The 27,942-nt window shown below is 36.1% G+C and overlaps 1 protein-coding gene and 1 pseudogene across 1 annotated transcript; one reads left to right on the forward strand and one right to left on the reverse strand.

Moving 5' to 3' along the window:
* The first annotated feature begins 4,872 nt into the window (after positions 1-4,872).
* LOC140692011 (ferritin heavy chain-like) lies at positions 4,873-5,888 on the forward strand. Its single transcript, XM_072956687.1, has one exon. It carries the CDS (start codon positions 5,162-5,164, stop codon positions 5,690-5,692), a length of 531 nt encoding a protein of 176 aa, XP_072812788.1. The 5' UTR covers positions 4,873-5,161; the 3' UTR covers positions 5,693-5,888.
* A 14,570-nt stretch (positions 5,889-20,458) lies between these two features.
* Positions 20,459-21,249, reverse strand: LOC102541693 (small ribosomal subunit protein uS2-like; annotated as a pseudogene).
* Positions 21,250-27,942: the final 6,693 nt, after the last annotated feature.

The following is a 27,942-nucleotide window of genomic DNA, read 5'->3' on the forward strand; positions in this document are numbered from 1 at the left end:
ACAACTGACCCACGTCCACCCTTACAGTCACACTGACTTATTTTACCAGCTGCAAAGACTAAATCTTCCTTTTAAAGTGATGACTGGGAAACGAAAAATAGTTTGACAGAATGAAACTGCAGCACCTTCAGTTACTGAGACTTTCAATGGTACTTGATGAAATCAACAAACTGCATCAGCATTACTTCACTTTTCACAAGCTAATTAAAAAAACATTGGACAGACAGTATTTGAATGATAGCTTCTACTACCTGAAAGCAAAATTACATTATGAGTCATCATATGAACTAAAGTGTGCCAGCCGTTTCAGTAAGGAAGGGTGACAGGGAGCTGAGCTGCTTCACAGATATCGGGGCACAGGCATGGCACTTTCCAAAGAAGACTTGCATCTCGTCAACTAGATCTGTTCTCAGTGACAACTGATTGTGTGTAAGACAAAAAGCATAATCTGAAGCATAGTTGGAATTTCTTAATTTTAATCTTATTATGTTCATAGTTTTATTTGCATATATTTATAAATGATTAGGTTTACAGTTATAAAAGCATACTTCTAAGCTACAGATTTTCATATGAGTTTTATGTTTGTGCATATTAAAGTAAAATTATAAGAACAATTTGTCACCATCAGGTGTCTTAAGATTTTTTTCCTTCTAAAGGAAACACAGTTTAAATACATATTCAACATTCGCTCCCACTTATTGTTTTATTTTGGAGAAATGATGAAACTAAAGCTTTTAATAGGCTACTCAATATGGTAATTCATATCTTTGAGCCCCTACTATGTGAAATTTAACATCACAAGTTAAACAGTGTTTGTTCTAAAGGAGGTCATGGTCCAGTCAAACTTTCTAAACTACATAGAGAGGAATCCAGTTGAGAGTGTCACTTTCTGCTATTTATAAGATGTGTGTTTGAAGGAGAAATAGTAAAATGGCCGCACTTAGGCTAACTAACTCTTGGCTTTATGCTTGTTGCTTGCTTTTGGAACAGTCAGCAAACCTAACCGACCGGTCACTGCTCCCAGCCCCGGGCCCATTGTTAAAGCTGAAGTTATTGATTTTGTTATTTTTCACTTTATGGTAGCAATTAGAAAGTATAATCATGTTTGGCTTCTGAGCAGTTCTCCAGGAAGAAGGTCACAGAACTGTAGTCCTGCAAAATAGGCTGATTTGTCAAAAAGAAAAACATGCCACAGGTGTTTACGAGATGAAAAGACTGGAAAAGTTACAACTACCAGTCTCTATAGTACTGTTGCTCGAGGATATCCTGACAGCAAAAAATCTTGTGACAAGATAAATGATTCTGTTGATTGTTGTTTTTGCTTAAGCTATGACTACATAATCACCCTACCCCATTCCCAAGGTGGGTTCACAGTTTTAAAGGCACTAGCCTGCTGTGAGTTCCCTTTGCCAGGCAAAGCAATAAAGCTGATTCTTTTCTTGTAAACTCTAAGACCTTGTATCTGGGTTACTCAGCTTGTCAGGGATGGGGGCCGATCTTTCAACAACATGCTTGAGCATGTTACATACTCTCTAATTCACAATTTCTTTATTTGGAAAATGCGGGTAATGATAATAAAAATTAACTCAGAGTAAATGTAATAATGAGGTAATACAGAGTGAACAGCCCATACACATATAATACTGATATATCACTTTTCACTATCCCTCATTAAATGATTTGTTTATATATACATATGTATACACGCACATACACACACACAACACAGAGAGTGAGATAAGTCGCCAATTGTTTTTATTTATGGTCCACTTCCTTCAGAGTGTATCATTGATCCTACTTCATGTATTAATTTTTAAAGAAGGAACTATATGAAATACTGACTAGAACTTAGCCACAAAAAATGCAAATATGAGGAGTTTATAGAACAAGTTTTTATGTTAGTACCTATGAAAATACCTGGCATATAATAGGTGCTCAATAGAAATACACTGAATGAATGAGAGCTAATCATTGACACTGAGTCAAAATTTATTGTCTAACACTAGTTGTGTAACCATCAGTTCTGAAACATTTTTAAAATAATGAAGGGAACTGAAAATCAAAACAGAGTTTTCACAGATTATAGCATGAGAATTTTTATTTGTTGACTCTACTTTTATTATGAATAATATTATGATAGTTAATTTTATATATCAACTTGAATGGGCCATAGGATATCCAGATATTTAGTCAAATACTATTGTTTGTGCCTTCGAGGGTGTTTTTCCATGAGATTAACATTTGAAATGGTAGACTAAGTAAAGCATATTGCTCTCCCTAATGTAAATAAGCCTCATGCAATCATTTGAAGGCCTGAATGGAATAAAAATGCTGACCTTCCCCTAAGTAAGAGGGAACTCCTCCTGCCTGACTGACTTAAAGCTAGGACATTTTTTTTATTCCCTGCCTTCAACTTGAACTTTCTGAGTTTTGAGCCTCCTGGCCTTTGGACTTGCCCTACACCATCAACTCTCCCAGGTCTCAAGTTTGCCAACTGCAGATCTGGGGACTTGTCAGCCTCCATTAATCATGTGAACCAATTCCTCATTTTATATAGTATATAAATATATCTTCTACTGGCTCTTTTCTCTGAAGAACCCTAATACTAACACGACATCAACACTGACCACAAACATTCTAAGAAACCTTCACGTTATAGTCCTACATTCATATTTTTAAAAATATGATCTTAGCAAAGACCAAGCTATCAACTATAGAATCTGATTATCAAAAAATGTTTAATTAATAAAAAAAACATGATCTGCTGTGAAGTTTTCTCCTTCTGTGTCTGAATTTAGTTTTTTACTCCTCATTAAAGAAAAACTGAATGGAATGCTTTTGTTTATACATATGTATATTTCCTCCATGGAAATTTGAGATTCCAGTCCATGCTTGCTTATTGATTTCCCTTAGAAAGGTTAGTTTTCAAACTTTAGGTTTCTCTTAGTTATAATTTGTATTTTACCATTACCTTCTTCTCTGAAAGGGATAAATAAATAAATAAGGGATAAAACATCTGAGAAACACCATTGTCACCCCTAAGTACACATATTCAATTGTATTATTTTAACATTTGAAAAGGAAAATTGTAGGGATAAATTATTAAATAATCTTGGGACATGAGAAAATGTTCCACAAAATCAAGATTTCTTCTATTTAAATAGATTCTTACAGTGAAGTCTACAATGGAATCTTCCAAGGAAATTTTGAAAGTCTACAATTATATTAAGACTAAATACTGGGGTTAAGCAAACATAGAATACAATTTTATCTCACTGAGAAATTGATTATGTAGTTCTTTTCATCTCTAATGTACGATTCTATCATTAGAATTAACTTATCAAATAGAAATTATTATTCTATTTCTTCACAGACTTAACAATTAAATGCCTCTAAAATTGCTTAGATAAGTTTACATTGTGACATTTGATATTTGATCCTTTGCTTCCTTCATAAACACTTATTATAGAATAACATGAGCTTCCAAAAAGAAATAAACAGACCTCAAAAAAGGTACATTAATCAAAGCCATGGCAATAAAACTTTAAGTGAAAATAGCCATTTTATCCAAAAATTTTAAAACCACCTGAGAGCACTTAGAACATTCCATCACTCTATCTTGAACAGAGACCATGTTTGATTCTTCTGTATATCTTCAGAATCAGTGACACACATTTAGAGTACATAAATGGTTGTTGTATTAATGCACAAATTAATTAATTATAAATACCTAAGTTGGTCTTATATATTCTATGATATCTTCAAGTAAGATAAAAAAAAACTTGACTTTTTAATTTCTATATATATGTGTGTAATATCTTATTTATTTTTACTTGAGACAATAAAGGGAGAAAAACAGCAGTTTTTTGTTTTATTTTAGTCTATTTCTCCACTAGAATACAAACCCCATGGAAATAAACTTCATCTCTTTCTCTGTTACTAATATATGCCCGAATCCTAGACCAGGCCCTAGTAGGTAATCAATAAATATTTGTTGAATTAATTAATTAATTAAAAACTACTTCCTACCCCTGTGGCTCATTCCACAGAACATAATTCAGGGCTTAAATTCAGGGTTTGCTGAGTGGCAGTCAGAGTACAAAAGAGGTTGGAGGGATGATACACGCAGACGGGGAAGTGCTTTCTCTCAGACTGCACCTAAGCCTTTCGTTTTCTGACGGAGAAAAGAGAAGTGTGCGCTCACCCGGGAGGAAGGGCACTGGTAAGCCAGGTGGGGCACTGTGTTTCTCGGACTGTGCTGAGACATTAAGAGATGAGAGAGAACAGAGGGAGTGAAGAACGACTTCAAAAAGGGTACCTGGAGAGGTGGAAAGATTCGCTGAGACTCTGGAGGTGGTGCTCGGCTATCAGAGAAGTAGGAACCTGACCAGGAACAGAAAGAGAAAGGTGGAGATCACTGGAGTTACTGAGGTCCAGGAACTGAGTGAAGAGGCTATCAGCAGTGCCATCGGCTGAAGTCACTCAAGCTAGCTGCCCTCCAAATAGGGCTCTGGGATAGCAAACATGACCGAGGATACCACAAAAACACTACGTTTGACGAAACAATCACATTAGGACACTATTTAAATAAGTTGCTCAGAGAAATAAATCCAGCAAGGGATTAACTCAAAACAGTTGCACTTATATTCATGAATAACATTTTAAAATATTATATAGGTCAGACGCTCAGCGCAGTCTCCCTGTCTCACCCAGGCTTGGCTGGAGCCTGGAACATGGTACTTGCGCCCTTCCCCACCCTACTCCTCTGACCCTGCCCGCCCCCCCGTCCCCCCCCCCCCCGCCCCGCGCAGCGCCGCGCCGCACCCCCCAGCCCCGCACCCCTCCTCCCCGGCCAAAGGATCTCCACCCAGTTCCAAACCCTGAGGTAACGGACCCGCCCTCTGGTCCCATCTCAGAGCCCAATGGGTGCGCCTCGAGGCCCCCGTCCTCACCGTCACTGCCCCCGTAGGTCACCGCCTCCGGTCCAGATGCAGAGCGCGCCGCCCACCTCCGGCCACCCTCATCGCCTACCCTGGGAACGCCTTGAGGCCGTCGTTGCTGCCGCCATCTTGGCTCCCGCCGCTGCCGGCCCGGCAGCCCCCGCTTCGGCACCGCCTTCGCCTTGGGCTTCAAGCCTGCCACGCCCACGCCGCCAGCCGTGATGCCCGCGGGGCCCTCGCAGGGGCGCCAGAACTACCACCCCGACTGCCAGGCCGCCACCAACAGTCACGTCACCCTGGAGCTCCATGCCTCCTACGTGTGCCTGGCCATGGCCTTCTACTTCGACCGCGACGACGTGGCCTTGAAGCACTTGGCCCGCTTCTTCCTGCAGCGCTCGCGGCACCTGGGGGAGCGGGCCGAGAGCCTGATGCACCTGCAGAACCAGCGCGGGGGCCGCCTCTGCTTCCACGACATCAGGAAGCCAGACCGCGACGCCTGGGAGAGCGGCCTCCGGGCCGTGCAGTGCACCTTGCTCCTAGAGAAGCGCGTCAACCAGAGCCTGCTCGACCTGCACCAGCTGGCCAGCGACAAGAGCGACGCCCACCTGTGCCACTTCCTGCAGAGCCACTGCCTGAACCAGCAGGTCGAGTTCATCAAGGAGCTGGGGGACCACATCACCACCCTGTGCAAGATGGGGACCCTGAAAGTCGGCATGGCAGAGTACCTCTTCAACAAGCTCACTCTGGGTTAAAGTGACAAGAAAAACTGAGCCTGGACTGCACTTCCCCATAGCCACATGGTGACTTCCCCTAGTCACCATGCCTGACGTGCATACTGCAGTATTGCCCCCGCAAAAGAAAAAGTTTAAGTTTTTTTCTTCTCGTTTTACAACTTCTTCCAATAGAGTTATTGGTTCATTAATAAATAAAGGTCTCTGGTTGATCTGGTTGGTCTGTGTATGCAAATCTGTCACTTTATAAGTTTAAAACAGGTATCCAGGAGTCTCTCCACCCACCCATGCCCCGTCCACATGCAGCTCGGCATCTCTACAGATGGAGGGAGAAGGTACTGTATAGGACCCTGGAAAACACAAAATCAATCTTCCCCTTATAAATAACGGGGGTGGATGGGGGTAGACTGGAGTAGTGTCAGATGGGGTGAGGAAGGACCCTGGTGAATGTGGGTTCATGTGCATAGTAAAAGTATAGAAACATAGTCTGAAAATCATGATTGTAGTTGCCTCTGGGGAAGAAGTGAATAGAATGGGATTGGATAGGGATTTTTTTTTAAAGGGGGTGGTCTTCAGTGTCATCTGAAATGTTTATGGTCATTAAATTATGCAGATACTAGTGGTTAACCACTAGTCTGGGTAGCAAAGGGGGACAGGTGGCTTGAAAATCTGAATGGCAGACTATCTCTTTGACAGGTTCACCCTGGGCAACAGTGATAATGGAAAATGAGTGTTAGGCTGGCTTGCCCATAAACTGTTGTGGTGGTCACCAACGCCTGGCAGGCATTTTGTTGTTTTAAAACGCCCACTTATGTATGTTTTCTTTCCTTTGTATCATATGTACATATGTATACGTGTGTATGTATGTATGTATTTCAACTTTAAGCAGAGTTCAGTTTGAATCTCTAGATCAGATTCTGAATATTTGCTTAGGAAGACACCCTTTGTTGAAAAGCACTTCAATGATTGCATTACCAAAAATGATAAAGCTGCTTCCTAGACCTTTCCTGAGCCTGACTGTATTTCTGCCCTTGAACTTCATGTATTCAACTTTGATTTGGTTTTTGTTATTTGCTACCAAGAGAACCTAAGCTAATATGTCCTATTATCACCACACCTTTACCAGTGTGAACGAAAATACTGCAATGTGAGTGAAAATACTGCAACCATATCAGTAAACAAAGAATGCTGAAACCAAGTCATCAGCAGCTGCCGCCACCCCCCAGTGGGGACAGGCCTGCAGCTCCGCCTCTGCAGCCACTCACAATGGTACACCCTGAGCGGACTCAGAATAAAAAAGGACAGGATACTGGCCCTAGATAGCTAGGTGCTTGTCGAAGGAATCAATTCAATGAGCCCAAATGTTTGCTTCCTCCCATACATAGAAAAGCACTAAATTCTTTAACTTGAGATGCCTGATTCTCTTTAGATAACAAGTAATCTTTTATTGTTCCAACTACCTGGTCTTTGTTGTAAAGCTCCTATATATCCTAGCTCCTCCCCTGCGTCTTCAGAGCAGTCCCTCAGAGCCATCTGAGAGGCTGTCATCCCAGCTCGAGTCCTCCCCACAAATAAAACATAACTCGTAACTTCTAGGCTGCGCATTTATTTCAGTCGACACCAGCCTCCACTGTATTTACAGTAAATAGCTCTTCTAGGGTAGTAAATGACATTTTTCTCTTTATCCCTACTATCGTGTCCACTGAAAGGAAAAAGGATGAAAGTGTGGAAGGGATCAAATAAAAACAACTGAGAGAATGGAAATACAGAATAGTGAAGCCTGTTGCTACATGCATCCCTTCTCACCTGAAAGTGTTTCCCTCATAATTTATAGAATTTTAATTTCCTAGACTAGTCTTTCCATGATTGTGTTCAGTATCAGCCAGTGCCACAAAAATATTAGCAGGTGTTCAGTGAAGATTTTGTATTAATCAAATTAGCAGGATTTTTTGTTTTGTTTTTTTCTTTTTTTGTTTACTCTAGGAATTTTATGTCTGATGTAAAAATACACATTGTGATTTTATAACTCAAGGATAAAATATTTGGTGTTCCCCAAACATTCAGATCATAGGATCCTTTTTCTACCAAATTTAACAGAACAGTATTCTTAAAAAAAAAAAAAGTCTTTGTAAACAACATTAAAATGTTATATTGTGTGTTGATCCAGGAGCACATACCTTGTAGCTAAACCTCACTCACTTTCATTTAGAAGTCATTATAAGAAACTGGGACTTTTGCTGTGAAGATTCCAGCACACTAAGTTTTAGGATAAGTGTAATGCAGGGCCCTCACCATGAGAGTGGGTAGATACCACACACATCCATTTTGTTTCCTGACAGGTAACTCCCAACACTGTATTTTTCCATCATATTCTAATTTCCATTTCTAAATGAACTGCTTCTGGGAATGATAACATTGACATTTCTCCAGCATTTATATTAAAGTTAAGAGAAGGCTGAAGGCTGCTAAGTGGCTTATATTCTTCACCTCCCTCTACCTATGTATTCATCTTGCCAGCAGCAGAATTCATTTATTTTCCAGACTAGATTGCTGAATTTTGGTCAGTAATATACCTTTTGGTCAAAAGCAGTCTGTGCCTGCATTTTTTGGAAATAAGATGACTGTTCCTCTCACCAAAGAATGCTGAGATTTCTCAAAATTCAGACATTTAACTATGAGGAAAAATAAGGCATATATGCTACAAAGAATTTTTTTAGTAAAGTATAGAAGTGTTAAAAATATAATGAGTGATGTGCTTAATGTAGTATCTTTCACTCTCATTTTTCCTCCAACAGAGATGATCAACATACCATTATTTGATTTTTGAATGAGTGCCTTATTGCAATGCATTCCTTTTTAAGTCCAGGAGGACCTGTCAAGTTTCTCTCCAACCCTAAAATACATGATGCAATTCTATAAAATGAAACTGCATTATCGCCAAACAATAGTGGACATGAGGCAATATCTAAACATGAACTCTTGCATATTTTTAAATTTAAATATGCTCCCATGACTACTCTTAGGTATCAATTCTCATGACATCTCCAATGAATTTGATAAAGTGTCTAATTTATTCCCAGGCCAATATCAACATAATAAAAAACTATTATTTTCTCAATATAGAAAATATTCTATCATATTAACAGATGATTATATTATGCTGGAAAATAACAAGGTGGTTAAAGTAACCTTTTCAACAAGAACAGTATTTCATTCTGGCCCATCTCATTAACCACAACTTTTTTTGTTTACTATTTGGCTGCTCAATTCAACTCAATAAGCTTTTATTCTTAATAAATAACTGCGTGCTGGGGAATCAAAGTTAAATAAGATACGTATTCCATCCAGTTAAACCAAATACATTAGCATTTTGCCAGTTTTTTAAGAGAAAAATGCAAGTCCAAGATGACATTATGTTAATAACCATTTAAATCAAAAGTACAGCTAGGGAGTGTTTTCTTTTATTACTCTCCATTTTATCTTTATAGAGAAGTATGCTACCCAGTCATTCAACAAACTCACCAATGGGAATGCAGCAATTTTTAACAAGATACAAGGAATATTGTAGGCCAGCTATTCTTCCTCTCAGAAGAATGGGCTCTCAATGAATCTAAAGCATTATCATAATGACAATCATCTGGGTAAATTATGTTAAGGAACTTCTTCCTGATAATGAGGAATGTTACCTGACAGGGAGAGAGAATTTGAGGAAGTACAACAATACAGCATGATTAACAGCTTAAATTTTAGCAAATAAGGTTACTCATTTGTTTACATATTTTACACTATTGTAGCCTAGAGACAGAGGAAGGACTTGAAGGTATGTTTACTAGTGTAAAACATGTAAGAGTGTTCTAAGGGACTAGTTTTAAAACATCTTTTCAAAAGCAGTAAAAAAAAAAAGTTATTTCCATGATAGGTTTGAATCTGTAAGTAATCTATAGGTTAAGGTAATCTAGAAAAATATTCAGGGCAGCCTTAATGGCAGTTCTTTATATAAGAAATAAACATACTTGTTGAAAGCTTTTACAGCATCACAACTTGCATCCACTAACAAAAACAGCCTATATTTAGGCATCAGGTTAAGATACTTATGTGAATTACCTTCTTTCTGTCTCACAACAACCTGAGGTAGTGCTATTGTTACCCACATTTTACAGGTAACCACAGTGAACCCAGAGACATACATTAACTTCCTAATGTCCCACAGCTTAATAAGAGGCTAAACTTTAACTTAAATACAAGCAGTCTAACTTGTCATAAGTCTATATGGCAGTGAGTAAATGTGAAGTTTACAAGCCCTATGAGTTATAATAACGTCACAAAGTCTGCTGGGAGAAGTCAGTAGGGGAGAGATCCTACAAGCCTGGTTTAAAAGAAATCTTAATACAGTAGGACACACCTATAACAGGATCAATCAGTTAAGGACCAATAATATAAACTGACATGGCCCATGGTCTGAAAAGTCAAAGAGTCATTCTAAGAAGGACAGTAAATACAAACATAGAGCATTCTACTTTGTATTAATATAACTGCACAAGTCTAAAAAGATGAATCATGGTTCTGATTGAACAGGTCAGCTGCTGGGATCTTATGAAGAAATTCATTGGAAATATGAGATAAACATAGAAAGACAAAATGTAAATAGGAAGAGGTTATTTTAAATGGCTAGTCGAGTGAGCATATTTAATTAATCAATATAATGTTTAGTAAGAAATAAAAATTACATAAATGAACATTGATTTTCCAGCATTCTGTGATTAGCAACAAAGTATGATTTCCCTGTTGCTACCAAAATGAATCTCATATTTTAAGAAAAGCTATTCAATCCCTTTCACTCTTTTAGAGGCCTCTGATAAAGTACTAGGAAACAACACCTCTTTTTGCTATATTCCCCCAGAGTTTGCTTTTTTAGTTCTAAACATAGAAACAGTCAGAATGGCAGGTTCCAGGAGTCATTGTTAGCCAACAAATTAGGAGATGATGAATTTACTATAGAATATATTCACATGTTTAAGTGCTTTCTCTAAGAATACATCTAAACCCTTTGTTTTCTGCCAGAGAAAACAGAAGTCTGTACTTACTTAAAAGAAGGAAATTGGCAAGCCAGGTGAAGAGGGCAAACAAATCTAGGATGTCAGTACTGAGATCATTGAAATTGTCCATTTTGGCATCCAGACAGGGCAGAAAGATTGTGTTTCTAAGATTGTGCTGAAAGACTAAGAGATTAAGACAATAAAGGGAGTGAAGAACAAAAAGAAGAAAAGATGAAGAGGTGGAAAGATTCAATGAGACTTTGGAGGTGGTGCTCTGTTGTCAAAGTGTAAACTTGATTATGAATAGAAGAAGAAAGTAGGTCACTGGAATAATGAGGTCTAGGAACTGAGTGATAAGGTTATCAGAAGTGTCATTAGCATCAACATGGACTCTTCTCCATACACCTAGGTGATCTACTTTGTGTTGTGGATTTAATGTGTGCAGGATGCCAAGACCTTAAAATAATATAAAATAAAATAATTTACATTTCCATAGCACTTTATAATGTGATATCATGGTGATCAGTTTTTCTTATTTTCACCTCACACAAAGCCCTTTCTTATTAAAACTGCAAAATTTATTCAGACATTTTTCCCTCCAATGCCAAAACATCTTAAGACTATGAAAGATGAACAAGTCAAGGTGTTAGGTTTTAAGGTGTTAAGATATTTTAGAATTGGAAAATTTGACTATGATCATGTCTCTTAGGTTTGAGCAAAGCCAGTTTGAAGTGTTTTTTTTTTAAAAAACATACATGATTTAGCCCATTTGGGGCCTGAGGGCAGTAAGAATAAAGGGAGCACATAAAATATATATGGGTTATTTAAAGAAAGTAAGGAATTCAGAGGTTGGGCCTCGCTTGCATTCAAATGTCTGCCATGAATTCATTTGAAGAACAAATATATATGTTTGTCTTGGGTGGTTAAGCTCATTAAGCTATAGAAGAGCAGGTATTAGCATGGGAGACAACTAAGTTTCCATGGCCAAGCAACAGCAATTCAGTGGCTCTGAGAGGTGAAGGAAAAGTGACATGTACGTCAACATGATCCCAGCACCACATCCTCAATGCTAGCTGTGTCAGCATTTCTTTCCCTAATTGTACAAAATCCCCTAGTACTACTGATTTATTTATTTTCCTTTTTTAAAGGGACATAAAATTCTGTATTGGTTGAAGTTAAAAAAAAAAATCCACCTATGCTTATCAAACTAAATGAGTTGGTTTGTGCATTAAAGTTACAAAATGTGCAAATTTATATTATTGCTCCTACTTTAAAATAATATACTTACTTATCTCATTTTTGTTGGAAGAGACTTAATAAAAAATACAAATTAGAATCTAAAGTCCACAATGGGAACTAAAATTATTAGGGTTTGAAGAATGGGGTGATATTTGTGAAATTATAGCTATTTCTCACTGGACTTCATGTTCAAGGCATCTCTGTTGATGGTGATTATAATCTTTGTGTGTGGTGTAATTGAGAAGCAACTATGAGATCAAAATTTTAAGGTGATGATTCAACTTTTTTACTAACATACTATTTTCAAAGTTCTATTAGAAAGTGTGTATTATTACAAAAATTTTCCTTAAATAGAGAATTAATTAGATAGTTCTAGAAGATCTTGTTTCATTTATTTATTGTTTAGGAAGGAATGACTCGAAGACTCAAAGAGTTCTCATATCTAGATAGTGAATAAATCAAAAATAAAAGTAAAATCTCCAGTCCCCCAGCCCAGTTCTTGAATACAAGGTTGAGAAATGTTTTCCTTAAAGCAGCAAACTATCAGGCTAATCAAATCAGTACTGCTTTTATAAGTCAGAGCATAATCTTTAAAGGTGTTTCAGTGTTACCTTTTGGATCTTCTTGTACTCTTCCTCTCTATAGTTCTACCAATTTGGTTTGTTGAGTTGTAGCTCTTTCTACCTATGTTTTACTTCTATAATTTATGTGTTGCTAATAGTGAAAATGATTACTTAAACTCAACTAAAACCACAGTGAATTATATTCTTGTTGCCTTACATACCCATCCTAAAGTGAAAACTTCTCTAATCTCTTGGGTTTATTACAACCAGAAGACTTTAAAAAAAAAAAAAAACTCTGCCTATAGTGACTAATGCCAACATGCAGGCCTTGTCTCAGTTTTAGAAAGATTTCAAGTCTTTTTGAAGAGGGTAGTCGTGATTTCTATCTATACTTAAGTTGATCTGGCTGCTCCTGTAATTCTACTTTATGTTCCAGTTCTAGTAACTTGATTTCTTCTTGGGATCAAGTCTCACCTTATGACTCGGTTTCCTATCTGGACTCTGATATTAGTCCTGATCTTGATAAGCAACCCAGCACATCAGTGACTTCACGAATGGAATTTTCATTTTCTCATGCCCCTGTCTTTGCCTCTTTAAGATGTGATTCTGAACTTAAAACTCCATGTTTTAGGTCTGGCTTCCTGTTTCCTCACACCTCTTGATATGTCTGCTCACCACACCTCAAATATATTCTTCCCTGTAGGTCCCTGTTTTTTGTGCCCTGTATGCTAGCTTTGTCACCCTTACTGAAGCTCCTCAGGCTGACCAGTCACCTGTCAATTTATCTCAAGATAAATGAATGTTCTGTCTGGCTGACCTTCTTCACCTGACCAGCAACTTTTCCTCCAGTGAGTACCTCTAGTTTCAGGTCCAAACTCTCTAGGACTGGCTCCCTGTGTTGACACCAAACCTTCTGTGAAGAGCCATTTAACAGAGAAAACTGAAATCCTATCTGTCCAAGATCTCTTTGAACATGGCTATCAAAACATATTATATACTAGGTATTTGTTCAGAACTTTCCACAAATCTTTTATTCTCTCAGAAAATTACAAGATTCCTATCTCCAAAATTCACTAGACCTAAGAGCTATAAAGATTTAGATAAAATATGCATATTCTTTAAAGATATCTCTTCATTTTACCACATTTAAAATATATCTATCAGAAAAACTATAGTAACATTTCTGTTTTACCTATTAAAACATGTTACCTATTTAAACGAGTCATTATAAGCTTCTCATGTAGAAGATACCAATTTAAACACCACAAAAGTAAACCAGTGCCTCCATTAACATGACATTCAAATTAGTAGATGAATGACAAAGAAAAACTGTCAGAATTACACAGAAAAAAAAGTGTGACCTTGTGCTTGCTTCTTTTAACATCAATTTTTTTTAATGTAGTTAAGCTGAACTTGATTCATGCATTCAACTGGTAGTTGAAAATACTTTACCTAGAAAAATGAAGCCTTTTTTTTACACTAATTCCTTTCATCTATGTCAGCTTCACTTTTAATCTAGCCTGATAGACATGTTACTTCCTTAAATACTCCTCACATTATCCTCTCAAAATTTATCCAATAACATCATTTGACATAAGACATTGGAGGTAAATGCAAAATAATGTGGTTCAAAAGCACATCTCCATTTCTGAAACAGTAATTTTCAGGATGACACCAGGAAAATAGTATCAAATAAAATATAAATCTTCAACAAAAGCCCTCCAATTTCTAAGAATATACGCAAAATCAAGAGTAACTTTTTTTGAGAGGCATTATATCAAGGATTTTAAGAATTCGAGTCAGACAGAAATGGGTAAAAAAACTTAATTTTACATTATATTTGCTCTATGACCTTTGGCAAGTCTTTCCTCCATTTCATCATTTGTCTACCTAACCCTATTTTTAAAAAATAGTAAATAAATTAATTTATATAAACTGCCTAGCAGTCTGCCTAGCATGCAGAAAATGTTTAATAAACAGTAGCTAGTATTATCATCTTATTATAATCACTCTATTCTTACAGTTTGTGGCCTTTATTTTCATTTAAGTTGTATTATAATATCCTGAAATACCTTTGATGATACTCGTAACATTTTCACCACAGACTCTATGTGTGAGAATTTTTAATATTTAATCATGCTGTGATACTTTGCTTTTCAAAAGAGTATGTTGAGATATGTAGAAAAGACAAATGAGAACATTTAAAAAGGTGCATTTTAAGTAGTTTATTTCTTGACAATATATTCAGGGCACAAGAAAATCTACTCTTTCATATGCATTCTTTTCAAACTTCTTGCACAGAGAGACCACAGGATCATTCATCATTTCCTACTGTTTCTACATCCATCATATCTTTCTCCTCTGCTTTCCATATGACCTCCTTAGCTTTTCTGATTGTAGTAGCAGGCAAAACCAATCAGGAATAAATTCAGATTTGGGACAAAGGAGAAGCACAGTAGCCAGATATGACCTCAGGTCTCTACATCCCATGGCCCTCAGGGTATCCTTATCTATCATGAGAAAGAGCTTATTACATTCCAGCTGTGCACAGGCTGGGATGGGCATTAGAGAGTGCAAGTTAAATGGGAATGATCTGCCAGCTCTGGCAGGCATCTTTAGGTGTTGATTATTTAGCATTTATCAAATGTCTCCTTTGCTGTCTCTGTCAAAACAAACCAAGGACTCTGCTTTGAAAAACTCTGTGTCTTAATAAGGCCAAAAAGAAAATAGCCAGAGTAGATATATACAGGAGATGCTGGACATAGATGTATGTATTTTATTGTAAGAGAAGTAAATAAATAGAATATGATGCTCCTCTTTCTCTCTCGTAGTACTAAGGCATTGGTATCGTGGAGTTAAAAGTCGACAAGAGAGAGACTTTTCTCGGAGAGAAATTCAAGATAATATGGGGCAGAAACTATTGCAAACACATCCCCATCTCTCCTTTTACTCAGAAGCCACCTTTTTAGTTCTCATTTTCTCCCTGTAAGTCTGAAAACTTGCATTAAATATACTTTAATAATGTTCCCAGAATTGTGCTCTCTTTGGGAGTGAGGTTCAAAACAGGTGAGGTTCTAAACTCCTCCCCCAAAACCTAAGAATTCTTCACCTTTAGGGAAGAGGAGACATATATACTTAAAACAACCAACAAACAGTCATAATAAAAGTGTTAAATTCTACATGTTATCAAACAGGCAATAGGGGCAGAATGGGCTGGAAAAGAAATCAGACATGAAGAATTTTAAAAATTATGGATTCAATTAAACTGTAAGTGAAGTTTTAGTGTGAAATTTAAAACATTGTTACAAGGTTGTTTTCTTTATATTTAACCCTAATTTTTCTTTAAACTGAAGAATTATGAGATAATACTCAAAATTTGCAAATGCTATTTAGACACAACACAACGAGGTCAATTGCCTCTTCAAGTAATGAAGATGGAAAGAGAAAGAACTTTTGCATTGACTGCACTGTCTTGTTCTGAGTGACAAAATTAGAAAGATAGTAATTGACTGAAGATCTCTAGAAAACACACAAATTTAAGGATCAAGCAGAGGAAGAGAATCCAAAAGATAAGCCAGAGACAGAGTGGTCATAATGGTCAGAGGAGAGCCAGGAGTGTGGCAGCCCAGGATACTAATTTTCTAATGCTTTTTTGAAAATATTATTTGGAGGAAGGGTATAGCTCAGTGGTAGAGTACATGCCTAGCATGCACAAGCACAAGGTCCTGGGTTTAATTGCCAGTAACTATTTAAAAAAAAATTAAACAAATAAATAAACCTAAAATTACCTCTCCACATTTAAAAACTTTTTCTCAAAAAGAAACAAAAAAAAAGAAAGAAAGAAATTTTTTTTGTTGTGAGAGCACTTAAAGATTCTCTCTCTTGCAAAATTTTAAGCATTTAAATGCTATGTAACAAACTACTACAAATTTAGCAGTCTAAAACAACACCTATTTATTTCATCACAGTTATGTTGGTAAGAAGTCCAGCAAGGCACAAGTCCTCATGGTCTAAAAGCAAAGTATCAGCCAGGTTGGTCTATTATCTGGAAACTCTGGGGAGAATCTGGGTACGAGCCCATTAAATTGTTGGCAGAATTCAGTTTTCTACAGCTGTAGGACTGAGGTTCACATTTTCTTGCTGTCTGTTGGCCAGGGGCCTCTCTCTGCAACCTTAAGGCTGCCCACATTCCTTCACAGGTGCTACCCTACCCTCCCCTCCATTTTTAAACAAGCAATGGTGAGTTGATTCCTTCTCACACTTTGAATCACTCTAATTTCCCTTTCTTCAACCAGCTGGAGAAAACTCTGTTTTAAAGGGCTCACTTGATTGAGTCACGCCCACTTGGATAATCTTTGTATTTTAAGGTCAACTGACCTGAAAGTTTGATTACATCTACAAGATCCCTTCACAACAATCCCTAGATTAGTGTTTGAATAATCAAGGGGGAGGAATCTAGGGCTGGAGGCATATTTAGAATTTTGCCTACCACATCCAATAACCAAAGAAAAAAGATTTTAAGAACAAATGGATAAACAAAGTATAAAGAAGGTCAAGTACTAAGAAAAAGACACTGTATTGTTAATTTGGTGGAGCATGGTGACTTGAGTGAGCTAATTTGGCAGAGTGATGGGGTTGAAGAGAGTATTGGAAGAGTGATGAAACTGCAAGGAAATGAAGATTGAACGGGTGGTTGGAAAGCATAGACACTAAATATAGCATAGTCAAGAAGCAATAGAAATCGATTCCTAGATACATTTGGAGTAACATTGAAGAATCCCAAAGATGAATAGAAAAATTTAAAAAGCACTTAGAAAAGATAGCTTACTAGAGAGAAATGAGAGTTAAACTCACGAAAAAACAAAACAAATGAAAAACAAATACTTAACAGCAATGATGGAAGTGAGATAGGGGAATATCATTTTCAAATTGTGGAAGAAAAAAATTATTATCAGCCTAATAGTGTGTGCCTAGCAAAGCTGTCTTTCAAAAAGGAGAAGAAAACAACAACAGTTTAAAATACATGAAAACAGAGAGATTTTACCATATATAAGCCTGCAGTGAAGGAACTTCCAGAAGATTTGATAAGAATGCTTGACAATGGGGAAAATGAAAGACAAAAATGTAGACACATCTAACAAGTATTTTCCATATAAAATAAGAATTTTTTTAAAAATTATTTTTTGTTTGGGTTTTTTTTTTTGCAGGGGTGGGGAGGTAATTAGGTATTTATTTATATGGAAGTACTGGGAATTACCCAGAACCTCGTGCATGCTATGCACGCACTCTTCCACTGAGCTATATCCTCTCCACTTAAAATAAGCAACAAAAACTCTAATATGTGGCATTCCAAAAAGGGCCAATACTCCATACAATATAACTCATATCAAAACTGGGACGGTAAGAGAGTTCTAAAGTCCTTGCATTGGTCAGTAGGTATTTGAATTATTAACTTTAAATTGTGTTAAATAAATATTCAGGATAATCTATCAACTATAACCAGTAAAAGAAAATTGCTGTAATTTTCGTCCAAAACCAATAGAAGGAAAAATATGTTAAAAAAAATGAACATAGCTCAATCTCCACATAAACAAAACAAAAAACCAAGAAATGAGAAAAGCAGCTCAGAGGAAATGAAACAAATATAAAATTAAAAGTAAATTTATAGAAACTAATCCAGGCATTATCAGTATTTAATATCCCTGTTGTCATGTATAAAATCTATCTGGCTAGAAGCCCACACACCAGACATGCCATGTTTATCAAGGAAAACCCATGGAAATAGGAGCAATAACAGGTGTGCATGCTTTCTGTTGCCACTAAATTCCAGGGCAATGAAGAAATATTTCAGGCTAGGCCTCAGACTCTGGACATAGGTCCTCACACATGAGCTGTGCAGCTTTTAAGCATCACTAATCCATGGGAAACTTAGTCCCTCCCATGGTTAGATCAGGAGCCAGCATTCGTGCTAGGTGGGTAGCATTATCTGTCCTTTCTGGTTCAAGCCATGTGATCATAGCCATACCCTATATCAACACAACATGGTATAAATAAATAAGAAGGAATGGATGAAGGAAAGGAGGGAGGGAGGGGAACAAATGACAAAGTTGGATAAAATATTTGCATCTTATACCACACATAGAGGTCAAATATTGCTATTACATAAAGAACTTCTAAAAAAGAAAAGGAAAAAGTCCCAACACTTTAGGGAAAAAATAGACAAATGATATGAAAAACAGTTCACAGAAAAAGAATCAGCAATGGCCCTTAAACACATGAATTACATAAATTTTATATATATATATATATATATATATATATATATATATATATAAAATAAGAGAAATACAAATAGAAACTACACTGATGTATCATTTCTAACCTTGGCAAAACACAGCACTTTGATAACATACTCTGTTAAGACTGTGAGAAAACAATCACTTTCATACATTGCTTATGGAAATGCAAAACCGTACCAGCTCTAAGAATTTGACATCAGCAAATTATTAATTAGCAAAACTACACATGCATTTATTCTTTGACCCAGAAATCCCACTTTTAAGAATCTATTCCTAAAACATACTCACAGAAACATGAAATGACTTTATGCACAATGCTATTTATTTCCCTAGTAATTGTAAAAGCAAAACAGTTGTAAAAAAGAATGAAACAAATATGTCACACCCTTTAGGGTACCTTTTGGGTAACAAAAGTGTGGGAACTCATACACACACTCATACACATGTACAAACATATTAGCTAATATTTTTTAAAAAAAAAACAATGAAAGGATAAACCAAAACTTAATTAAAAGAAATAGTAAACTTTAAATTGGAGAAGACAAAAGAGAAATAGTGGGAATGTTGGCCCCTGACTGTGGGAACAAAGGAATGAGCCTTGGGCTGGAATGGTAAACAAGTTACAAAAAGCTGCAGACTCAGAGGTGAGAAGGCTGGTTAGCCAAGGATGGGTTAGATCCCCAGAGGGGGGCAACCTAAGACAGGCACAGCCGCCTGAGGCCAAGAAGAATATTGTGAAGCAGCCGTTTCTCAACGTTCCACCCTGGTAAGTTGTAAGGCTCGCTGGTGCCAACACAAACATGATTTACCAAAACATAAAGGGTCTTCTGACCTTGAGCCAGACGCTGCCTATTAACCATTTCCCTTGTCATTCTTCTTTGCTATATAAGGCTGTACAACTTAATAAAGCTTCAGAGTAGCCATCAGCTCTCTCCGCATATGGTGTGTATGTGTACATGGTATCGCGACATCGACATGGGAAGAACAAGAATAAAAACTAGATATTTTCATGTGTCTTGTTTTATAGTTTTGACCTTAACACATCTTCATTTTTTATACATGCAAAAGATAACATTAAATAAAATAGAAAAAAGTGAAGCAATTTCTAAAATAAAAGACAAGTTGAAACTCACTAACCTCAATTTATATCAAATTTGCGGCATGATGGCAAAGATATTTATCTCAATGAATTTCAAAATAGAATGTTGCCTTTATATACTTAAGTGGGACCAGAAAAAAGGGTCACAAAATTTTAAGTAGCAGCTAGTGGTCCTATTATTAAGTTTAATGTTGAGATAATTCTAAAAGTATTATAAACACACACACACACACACACACACTCCACTACCCACAGAGTAGATTAAAGCATGTAAGTACTTACACTTATGTCATTAGGAACTGACATTTCCAGTATAAAAGACAAGATAAAGATATAAATCAAATACGTTAAACAAAATACTTATAATCTCCAGTTAAACTTGGGAAATCAGTATTATGAACTTGGAATCTATTCACTTACTTACTTTTTTAGAAATATTCTTTTCCATCAACTTTATATTTCCATTTTCTGTTGAAGATCCTGTGGAAGAACAACGTAAGACCACTAGCGGTCTTTCCCATCCACTTGGCTTGAGCAGCCGGCACTGCAGACTAGACTTCACTACAGAAACGCTGACTAGGCACAGAGGGCACCCGTGTGCCTTCAGAGTCTGCAACCTCGAGTTGGGTAGCAGGAAACTCAAGAGCTAGAGAGGTCCATTCACCCTGAAAGTCCTCCTTCCTCACAGAATTTCCAGCAGTGGCCTGCTCCTTCTTTTCAATCTCTTCAGGATCTCTCTGGAAGGAGAGATTAGGTACGAACTCCCGTGAGTTCCCGCGGGAGATGGTGCTGCACATGCGCAGAACCTCTGGGACCAGCCGCGGCCGTATCAGACCCACTGAGGGCGCTCCCCTTGTTGCTACATGGGGTGGCAATGTCCACAAAGCACAGAGGGGAGTCCGTGTTACACAGAAAAATAATTAACTTAAGATGCCTCTGTGAGAGGCTGGGGTTCGACCCAGGGATCAGTAACCGTCGGAAGTCGAGGTTCGCGGAACGCTGCCTGTATCTGGTTAGTGAAGCTTTCAGGAATGACGTGGCCAGCAATAGAAATGGCCCCAGAGGCAGCTACAAGTTTCAGCACAGCCGGCTGACCAGTATTCCTGAAGGACATGGCACTGATATCAGCCGGATTTTCAGTGGCAAAAGTGGCACAAGCCGCCAGCAAAAACTTCTTCGAGGTTCTCTTCATATTTATGCTGTAGATGCCGTCACTTTTCTTTCTGTAGATGTACTGTTCCATTTAAAAGTCGAGGTTGGTGCCACCTGAGTAGGTTCCCGCAGCAAGGAATTGAAGCACATCCTCCTCATTCATTTGCAGTACATCAAGGGCTTCGAACATTATGAAAGTTTGCCTTTCTGACAGGAACCGAGGACAATACCATATGGACTCCTCTCCTGGTGGCATGAAAAGGTAAAACTTATTTTTCTCCTTCTAAAACAAATAAAATTTATGTGTTTTAGCTCGCCCCTAAAATGCCTGAGAAACTGTAATAACCCAGTAGAAAATGCACATCTACCACCCAGATATAACTTCCTAATATTATTTTCCACTAACAAGAACTACCAGGGCTCCTTAAAGATATATCTATTTCCAAGCTGTAACCAGAAATAGCCAACATGAGCCAAGTCATCTTGTCATTTCTAAAATCCTACACTTAGACTGTTGCAAACTATAAAAGGACACAGGAGGCAACTTAAAGAGACTCCCATTAGCCAAAGATGGTACCATTTGAGCTTCAAAAAGAAGAATGAATACTGGAATATATCAAATCTCTTAAAATTGATAATTGCACTTAATATCCTAATTACACTTAATCCCTCAATGTTAATCTCGTAGGATTTTACTTAGGCAACCAGATCATTATTCAGGAAATTCATATGTAAGGTAAAATAATCAATAGGAATTGCATGGCATTACTTATAAAATATTCTTGCCAAAATAAGGTAAGATAAAATAAACTGAATCAATTGGACATCTAGATCTAAGAGTTACATGAAATTTTGACAAATAGGAAAAAACATAAGAATTTTTTAAAAACACAATATAGACAGAATAGTATATGAAGAACAGAATAAACCAAATACAGAAGTTAGAGGATACTAAACAGAAGACCGAAAATTCACAAAATTCAAAACAAATACAAAATAAAGAGAAACAGCAAGACAAAGATAACACAGAGACAATGGCATAACACACTATGAGGGAAGAAAAGGGTAAAAGACATAAGTAGAGATAAAACTAAGATTACAAAGAGAAAACAATGAAGAATTTTATGATAATAACCTAGCATATTTAGACAAAATAGTCAACTTCCTTAGAAAATAAGTTATAAAACTTGATTTAAAAACGTTGTCTTATGACAAATAAATTGAATCAGTATTCTAACATGTAAAATGGTGAACACCAGGCCTAAGTGGTTTTCAGGCAAATTCTACCAATTGCAAAGAATATGAATATAATCTTAAAAACACATTTCCAGAGATTCCCTCTGTAAGTCCTATCTCCCTGTTATATACTCTTCAGAAATGCATAAGTACAAGTATCATTTCCTAGTACCATATGAAATTTGGCCCACATTTTTATCCTCAGTGCCTAGCATAATGTCTGACTATAATAATGGTACTACAGATAAATATCACTAAATATTTAATGAATAAATTAATAAATAATTCATATTTATGCTGGCTAGAATATATCTTCAAATGTTTGTATGAGAGAACATGTGGGGTTCACTTTCCCTGCCCTACACAGATGTTAACAAACCACCTGCCATATAAATATCTTTTACTTCCTTTCTCTCTCAGAATATTGTGAATTTTACTTCATTCTCTTCTACATTTGTTGTTGCAAAAGTTGCAAAGGTCATTTTTTATTCTCTGGAGAAAAACTGTTATTTTTCTGCCTCCTTGATTGTAGAATTATTAATTTTTTCTTAAAATGTCTTATAAATTCATTAGGATGAAATGTGGTATTTTCTTGGTAAACAGTTTGTCTTATAAGTCTAACCTTATTTCAATTGTATAATGTTTTCTTAAATTATATTGTATATTGATTTTCTTTCATTGTCCTTCGATTTTGGTCTCCTCCTTAGGAATATAAACTTTCTCATTCTATCTTCCCCATGTCTTGTCTTATGGTTAGTAATTGTCGTCTTCTTTTTCTGTTATTCTGTATTCAGGGAAAGTGTACTTTGTTTGTATTTCACATGATGGATTCAGTTTCTGCAACATTATCACTACACTTCATTGTTTCTAAGACTGAATTTCAATCTGCAATATTAAATCTTTTGCCATGTTTCCTTGTCTCACTGCACTCTATTCTTCTCCCTGACTAAAATCAACTCAATTTTGGTCATAGTTTCTTGTGTTTTCATCATAGCTTTCAACATTCTTAGTGAGAACAAAAGAGAGTATCACTTCCTAAAATTAATTTTACTTCATGTGGTGCATCTTTCTCTAAAAGATTGGGTTTTTGTTTTGTTTTGTTATTCTTGTTGTTTTCTGCAATTCGCGCCATCCATGCAATAGAAGATTAAAACTTTGGTGGTATGTCATTATCAGGTCTCAATTAGTGAATTCTCCTTTCCTTTCTCACAATAGCCACATGATTGCTATTGGAATTATTTTCATAATTTGCAAAACAAAGGGATAACTGATTAGCCTATCCCCTAACTAGCACAAAATAGTTCTTATTGTTGCTATTTTGTGATTATATCAGTTTAATGTAAGTTTTCTGATCTAAGGAAGGATATCTTGGTTTCACTGCCTGGTTATATGCCCAAGAGGAAGAGATTTTCTGAATATTCTTAGAAATTATTTTTTCTTTCATTAGCAGAGGTGGTAAATAAAGAACTATATTCTGCTAAGGAAACCATTGGCACAGCTCTCTCAACTCAGAACAGAACTAATTGTAGAATGAGAGGCATTCAATGGAGCAGATTGGGGCGAACAGATGATGCAGTTCTCTTTTTTTTCAGTGGGAGAGTGAAGCAATTTAACAGGTAGAAGAGTGAAAGTTTTCATGGTCTCTTTTTCCCTCTGTATCTCTGTTGTCCACATCACATTCTGCCTCATCACTTCACTTACACTTTAGTTAATAGAAATACTTCTTTGAGCTTTGCAGATTAAAGATTCCTAGTTTCCAATGCTGTTAAAAGTTTTAAAATTTTTGGATGATTTAATGTGTATTCCAATGAGACCAAATTAGTAGTTATTATCTGCAATCGTAACTTGAAAATACCTACAGTGTTCTTCAGGAGAAAATTATTACAGGTTCCAAAGACTACCTGACAAACACTTTCTTGGTGCGCAAATAAATGGAATATTTAGACCACCTATCAGTATTTGAATTTTTTTATACCTTCAATTGAATTTTAAGCTCCAATAATATATTATGTTTATATTTACAATCCAAATATCAATTTGAATGTTAACATATACTGGAGATGGCAAAATATATATTCATAGACAATGTCAGGTCTTGTGTTTACTTTAATCAACTGTACACTGTTTATTTTAGTTAGCATTTATGGGAAAATGAACATGATTGATCAATCTGAATTATCGGTAGTAAAGTAACACTACCTAATAACTTATTTTCATGCTGGCATTTTTTAATTTGAACTCACTACATAGAAGGCAAAGCCTCCTAGAAGTTAGAATTTAATTTTTGCATGTATTTAATTATTGCTCTATACTAACTGCCTTTGATTATCTCTTTCTCAATAGGAGAAAATGTACATCTCTTACCAACATAGTCACAGCACATATCCTAAAAAAACTCCTATTGCTACAATAATTAACATAAATGTATGTGACAATTTTGTGGGAATTATTTAATGATTTAAAATTTATAGTTGTTCACTGATTCGAAGTAAAAAGAGTGTTTCTCTTTCAAACATGTTTTCTGGAGGGTTTTGTTAGAAAAGGTACATGAATAATATTTTAACAACCATTAGAGTTTTTAAAAATGAATTTTTTATGGTTTAGATGTAGATATATCTATTTTAATTTATACTTTATATGATTGAACAGAATTTAAGCAGACCTGTAAAAATATACAAGAAAAGTACTAAAATAGAAATAAAAAACTTTATAATATCAGCAATTTGTAAGATGTAATATGATAATGACCTGGGGTAATGGTTTCTGTCATTTATTAAACATTAAATTTTGCTAAAGCAAAATAAAAAAAAAAGTTTATGTAAATCTCATTATGCAATAAAACTTCAAATGAGAGTTGCTTTAACATGTTTAAAAATTTCTTATATCATCATAGCTTTAAATGGGTTTAGAGAAGGCCCATTTATTTATTCACTTCATTCAATTAATTTAAATATATGTATTGAGCACTTACCAGACACATGTATTAACTGGCAGATTATAGCAGGAAAAAAAAATACAGACAAGAATTTCTGACCTCTTGAAGTTTATACTTCAGTAAGGAAAAGAGAAAATTAACAAATAAAAAAGTAAGATATATATGTTATATGTTGATAATTGCTGAGAAAAGTATAAGGATTATAGTTTGGGATTGAGAGTGGGGGGGTGGACCTTATTCTCACCCAGATGAGATGACAAAATACCTTCTCACATCCAAGTAATTTTGTCTGCAGACGGGATCAGCATTTTTCTTATAGTTTTGAATTAGTTCATGTGCCTTAGCAAACAGTTGATGAAGACCCCAGAATCCCATATTATGGAATATTTTATATATACTTTACACAGGAAATTTATAAGTACAAGTGTGTTTAGTGATTCATCCTAGCCAGAGGAAAATTTCAGTATTGCTTTTGTGGGAAAAAAAAAGTCTGATTTTGTGTAACACCACTTTCCAGTGGCCTTCCAGGTTTGAGTTAGCTGCTAAATGCACATTGAAGTAACTAAACAAATTGCCACAGTGGTTTCATTAGTATTCACAATATGACCTTTAGAAAATATCTATCAAAAACAATTTTGATTTACTATTATTCTGCCACTTCTGAAAGTAATTAGAAAATAGGATCAGTTATTTCTAGAGACAATTCCTGGTTCATGACATTAAGACCATTTAATCTGTGTTCAGAATGCTTGTCATCCTCTTTGCCATCACAGAAAGATACACATCTAATTAATCCAAAGTCTGCATCATAAAATTTAAATATATCTCCAAGTAAAAAGAGACTAAAATTTAGTCTTATTTTCTGTTCTATAATATTAAAACCTTATGTGATTACCTGAATGAATTCTTATATTTATATTAAAATACAAGCTTTTGTAAACATGATACTTTATATTGGTCAAAGTATTACTTTTAAAAGTTTAAAATAAGTTATATAAATATGAAACATATCTTAAAGATTTTATTCAACTCTAATTAATGTGGAAACCACTAAGATGATAAAACTGTCTCCAAGAGCATCTGATGAAACAGGTTTATATAGTCCATCAAGAAAACTATGTAAAAACGTATAGAATAGGACTGCTAGGTTAGATACAAAGCTCATTATTGTCCCTTGGAACAATTAAGCCATAATCATCAGGGTTATCTTTTCTATCAGATAGAAATTTATACGTTAGTATGTAACTTCATACTGTCTAGGTTTTGATCAAGTAGTAAATAGCAAAGTCAAACACAGGTACATTGCCCTAGAAAATTATATAATCCTGAGGTGAGCTTATTAAATTCTGTATCAGTATAACATTGAAAAGCCATGCCACCTGCCTTTTCTGCCATTTTCCTGGTTTTAATTTAACAGTCTCCCTGTCTTAGTTCAGGCTGGTATAATGAATATAATAAACTGGATGGCTTAAACAATTTATTTCTCACAGTTCTGGAGGCTGGGAAGTCCAAGATTAGAGTGCTATTCTCATCCTGGTGAGGACCCATTTCTTAGTTTGCAGATGGCCATCTTCTTGCTGTGTCCTCACATGGCAGAGAGAAAAAGATCATCTCTCTCATGTCTCTTCTTATAAGGGCACTAATCTCATTCATGAGAATTCTACCTCCATGACCTAATTATATCACAGAGGCCCCATCTTCAAATACCCTCACATTGGGGATTAGGATTTCAACATATGAATTTGGAGGGGGGCGGACACAGACTTTCAGTCCATAGCATTCCTTATTTTGGCCATAAATTATCTTCAAATACTGATCAGAAAAAAAGTTGGCCTCATTATAGCTTAGAATGATTATTTTCACAGATCTAATAAGAGATGTTAAATAACCATATAAGCTTCTTGGATCATACAATTTTTAACAGATACTGAGGCAAAATTATTAACTTCTGTTTATAAATTTTATTAAAGAATCCAAGATTGAACCATTTAAAAGACCCTATATAGAGTCTAGGAAGTCAAGGCCAAGAAAATCTTTCCCCTATATTTTACTATAGTACCCTTGGATTTAGTAAATTGTTCTCTTTTCAAGATTCCCTAAATATACTGAGGTTTCTGGCTCGCCAGGAAGTGATTTTACTTATCACTTGTGAAGCTGGAGCCCTATAAGCCAAGTACCAGGCCAGTTTCCTATGAGGGTTTTGTAGGCATTGGTGCCTTTGTTCTTTAACAGTGGGCTTGCTGTATCCAACTAAAAGTGATTCATTCCCAAATATAACACTGCAGTGTCTTTGGTTGCACAATCAACTTTTCTAATTTGAGCTAGAATGGGCTGATTCTTCTTGAAATAATGAAAATAACTATTGGCCTGAAAATAATAGATTGCCATGTATTTCTTCAGTAAAGATGGGTTTATTCTGGATCAGCAGAGAGTTGTAATTTGGGGTCTACAACCATGGTGAGCCATGTGGAAGTCCCCCAGCACGGCAAGGGAAGGAAAATGAGAGGAAATGTAAATGGGGAGGGATCTAGTAAACAAAGAGTCATGGCTTTATATTGGCTGAGTCCTTGCCAGGGAAGGAGTCTTCTTCCTGTTGGGCTCTGCTATCAGTGTAGGGTGTAAGAGCTCCTCCTTTTGGTCTCCCAACTCTATTTAATTTTTTACATTTCCTGCTTTTGATCAAGATCTTTCTCTGAAAGCATTGCTAATCAA

This window comes from Vicugna pacos, chromosome X (genome assembly GCF_048564905.1).
Source record: "Vicugna pacos chromosome X, VicPac4, whole genome shotgun sequence".
NCBI classification, from domain to species: Eukaryota; Metazoa; Chordata; class Mammalia; order Artiodactyla; family Camelidae; genus Vicugna; species Vicugna pacos.